This window comes from Triticum aestivum, chromosome 3D (assembly GCF_018294505.1).
Source record: "Triticum aestivum cultivar Chinese Spring chromosome 3D, IWGSC CS RefSeq v2.1, whole genome shotgun sequence".
In the NCBI taxonomy this organism is placed as follows: domain Eukaryota; kingdom Viridiplantae; phylum Streptophyta; class Magnoliopsida; order Poales; family Poaceae; genus Triticum; species Triticum aestivum.
The window spans coordinates 606018509-606022230 of NC_057802.1; the positions used below are offsets into that span (position 1 = coordinate 606018509).

The 3722-nt window shown below is 44.5% G+C and overlaps 1 protein-coding gene across 1 annotated transcript; it reads right to left on the bottom strand.

The window, feature by feature from the left end:
* Nucleotides 1-2666, bottom strand: LOC123076660 (uncharacterized). The gene is made up of 10 exons (XM_044498791.1): nucleotides 2039-2666; nucleotides 1749-1940; nucleotides 1180-1287; nucleotides 1052-1090; nucleotides 862-957; nucleotides 683-775; nucleotides 426-542; nucleotides 300-332; nucleotides 170-220; nucleotides 1-96 (listed from the first exon to the last, which is right to left on the bottom strand). The coding sequence occupies exons 1-10, from the start codon at nucleotides 2615-2617 to the stop codon at nucleotides 1-3; spliced, it is 1404 nt and encodes a 467-aa protein (XP_044354726.1). The 5' UTR covers nucleotides 2618-2666.
* Between the last annotated feature and the right edge of the window lie 1056 nt (nucleotides 2667-3722).

The following is a 3722-nucleotide window of genomic DNA, read 5'->3' on the forward strand; positions in this document are numbered from 1 at the left end:
CTACACTGGTATATCGGCCTTGGGAATCAATCCTATGGCTTCTGCAACCTTGAGCTTCTTCCTCGCATACTGCGCATATGTCTTTGGCAACGCGCGCTGAAATAGGAAGGAATGAGATACTATACTATACACAAAACATGCAGGGCGAAACTATATCTATACAACATACCTTGAATCTAACTTCCTGAGAAACCCGCTCTTGGGCTATCCAATCCGGAATCTGTAGCCACAAAGGAGCAACATCAGGCATGAGGATATATATAGTCTATATCACACCACCACACTGTACTTATACTTACTTCCTTACTAATGCCCTCTGTGCACCGGCGGACCTGCAATGGTGATTAAAGCATTTGCATCGTAAGGGATGCTAATTAGCCAATGAAAACACATACATAACGCCTATGAACCAAAAAAGAACCTACTTGTCGCTCCACTTGCAAGAACCCTCCAGGTCGCTGCAGCTCGGCCTTCAAAGTGTGTTGGCGCGATGGTACCAAATTGTCATTGCAAACTTCCTGCAGAGCATCTCTGAAACACATCTACAAGTTGTCCAAGGAAAAAGAAAACAACATCACCATTCACCAAGCATAAATAGGGAAATAGCATTGAGAAACCCGATCAATTAAGAAACACTGTTATAGTTCTGAAAAAAGCTGGTATACAAATATACAATGCTGACCTGCTGCCCAGTAACCCGCTTCCAAATCTCAAAGTAGGCACGGTCAAGACCTTTCACAAACACGACATAAAAGCGAGTTCTCCATATATACTCCTAATTTAATCAAAAGATTGCAATTGTCAGATACAACCAGGACTAGAGCTGACAATCAAAATCAGCAAGGGGCAAAGGAATCGTACCATGAAACCATGATATGCTAGACCGAAATTAATGTTGGGGAGCTCAGCAGCAATCCTAATTGCTTGGTATAAACCTTTGTGACAGATTTGATCCCACTAAATAGTAGAACAGGAAAGTTAATGCGATGATACAACACATACGTAGAGATTAGTTGTCATTCCATGGTTTTGAGAGGTCATATAGGCCTACCTCCGGAGTATCTTCTTTAAGAATATGATTTTCAAGCCACTGTTAAAAACAGAAGGTTGTTAGTCCAATTTCTTTTTGACTGAACATAGTTTTAAACTTGGCCTAGCTGATCGTTGCACCATGCATACCTTAATTTCCTTGACCATGTTTTCCCAGTATAGGACATAATCTCTATCAACTTCAGGGGTGTTATAAAACGCTATGTATTGACTCAAGCTTTCATACTCACTCCAAGTCTGCACCAGAAAAGATGGAAAAAACATATCGCAATTGTCATGAGAAAAATGCATCACTATATTAAACTCTATTTCTATTTAATTGAAAAGCCGTTCTATCACAAATCTTGGCGAAGAAGGTATAATTGTTGTCATTTTCTTCTAGGGTGGACATATTATGGGATTTTCCACAATCTATTGCAAGCACAAATATTTGCAACTATGCTTCATCTCCGCAAGATGGGATTCTAGTTTAATTTTTTGCATTTCGCATAGAGCCTCATGTCCATACAACTCGGGGATGCTCACTCAAAAGTCAAAACTGTGCTAAAAGAAGTAGAAATTGCAGTCATGATTCCGTAACTGCAAGAGAAATATTTGGGGTCACCCGTTCAAAGGCAAGAAGAGAAGAAGAAACTGGTTACTGTCTGCATGGGCACAGATTAAGTCCGCACGCATCACTGAACTGAAAGTGTACTTACACAGTTAGGAAGGACAAGCCGCTGGTAATCGCTCAAGGATGCAAGTAAGCAGAGGTCGGAGTCGAAATACCAGCCAAAGGCACCATCTTCCAGGTAAGGGGATAAGTCTTTATCCCCCAAGGCAAGCTCAATAGGGTACTTGCGTTCCAATGAAGTGTCGTCTAGCTCGTCGATATGCTTTCGTTTCAACAGCTATAGAGATGGAAAGATGTGTAAGTAAGTACAAAAGATGGTATAGGTATGTGTATATGATTGGCGGCGATAGTCGAGAGCATTGGTATGTGACTAACCAGGCAAGCTTTGATGCGATAACGAATTAACTTGACATGGAGTCTGTTGAACTGCTCTTGATTCAGTCTAGTGTCAGCGTCAATTTCAGCACTGCTGCGAGCCTTCAGCTCTTCGGAGTATTTGACGAATTGCTCATCGGTGATGCCAACGCCGGAGTCCTCTCCAGAATCTCCATCTACTGCCTGGACATCTGGTCCGTGGGGTTCGACCAGGAATTTCTGGATTTGGTATTCTACCATAGCAGCCCGCAGCTCATCATCATAGAAACTAGTACGGGTCAGGGCTTCCACAATTTCATCCGAAGGAAGATCTGGGCTGTCGCCGTCGTCCAGGGCCGGGCAGGCTGGTAACTGCAATTCGGCGAGGCGCGAGGTGAGGATCTCATGGTACCTCGACTCGTACTCGCGAGCCGGCCGGGCGTCCGGCTGCTCGTCGAGGGGTTCGGGCGCCCGTGTGCAGAAAGTCGTGCTGCTGCTGCTATCCGATTCGACAAGGGGGGCAGATAAAGATGCGCCTTCTTCACCACGGCGCCGGCGAGGAGACCTCCTGCGGCGGCGGCGGAGCCTCTTCTGCGGCATCGAACGCTGATCGCGATCACAGGGGTGGAGTCGAAGTGACGGCGAGGGCCCCAACGAAAGCAGGCCAGTTCGGTTCCGAGATTTCTTTTGGTTTTTTATAGTAACATAAACAAAAAAGAAAAAAAGAAAAATACTATATTATCAAGAAGACAATTCCTTTTGGATATGGTTTTTTTCTTCTCAAGCCAATTCCTTTTGACTATGTTTTTTCTTCTCTCGCCAACTCCTTTTGGTTATGTTTTTTCTTCTCTCGCCAACTCTTTCGACTCCAATCTTTTTTTTGAGAGAGAGAATATCAAGGAGTCATTCATGGATGCAATTCAAAGTGGACCCCAAACCACAAACACATTTTACCGTCCAACATGGTATCCTATCGGTCCATGAACTGGTTCGGACGTCCATTTTCCTGCAGACCAGAGAAAACTGCTGGAGGGTAGGGGTGGGGGGACTTTGTGGTAGCTTCATTGGGTAAACTAAGTGAAAGAAATCAAAGACTGACTGCTTAGTGTTGACTAACTCTCCTTTCTGCGCAAATGGAACCCATAAGCTTCACTTCACGCCAAATCATGGACCGTCTCGGACAAGTTGAAACCCTTATCAAACATTAAAAAATATTAAGAATTCATCACAACACATTGCTAACCCTTCAATTGGAGTATATAGCAAAAAACTATCACATTACATGCTAGTGCTACAAAAAACTACGACTTTTTTATTTTTTCAAAAATCTACTACAAAATTGGTTCGCTGTTTCAAAAAAACCTAGTTGCTGAAGTGTTAAGTTTTAATGGCATTTATGACAGAGAGGGTCCACTCATTAGGACACCGTTATATTGGACCGTTAGTTGACCGTTATGTCAGGTGGAGTCCACATGTCGGTCCCTACAAAATAAGTAAAACGGTCATGTAAGTTTTGTAAAAAAGCAATCGAGACCCGGTCCGCCATGGCCGGAAGCTGCGTGCTGATGCTGGTTACCAGTGCTACTCCCCCCCCACCCCCCACCCCGCCGTCGCCTGGCGCCATTGCTACTCCCACTGCCGCCGCTGCATGCTGCTTGCGGCCTCCGCTGCTCTTCGGCACCGCTCCTCGCGATCGCTGTTGCTT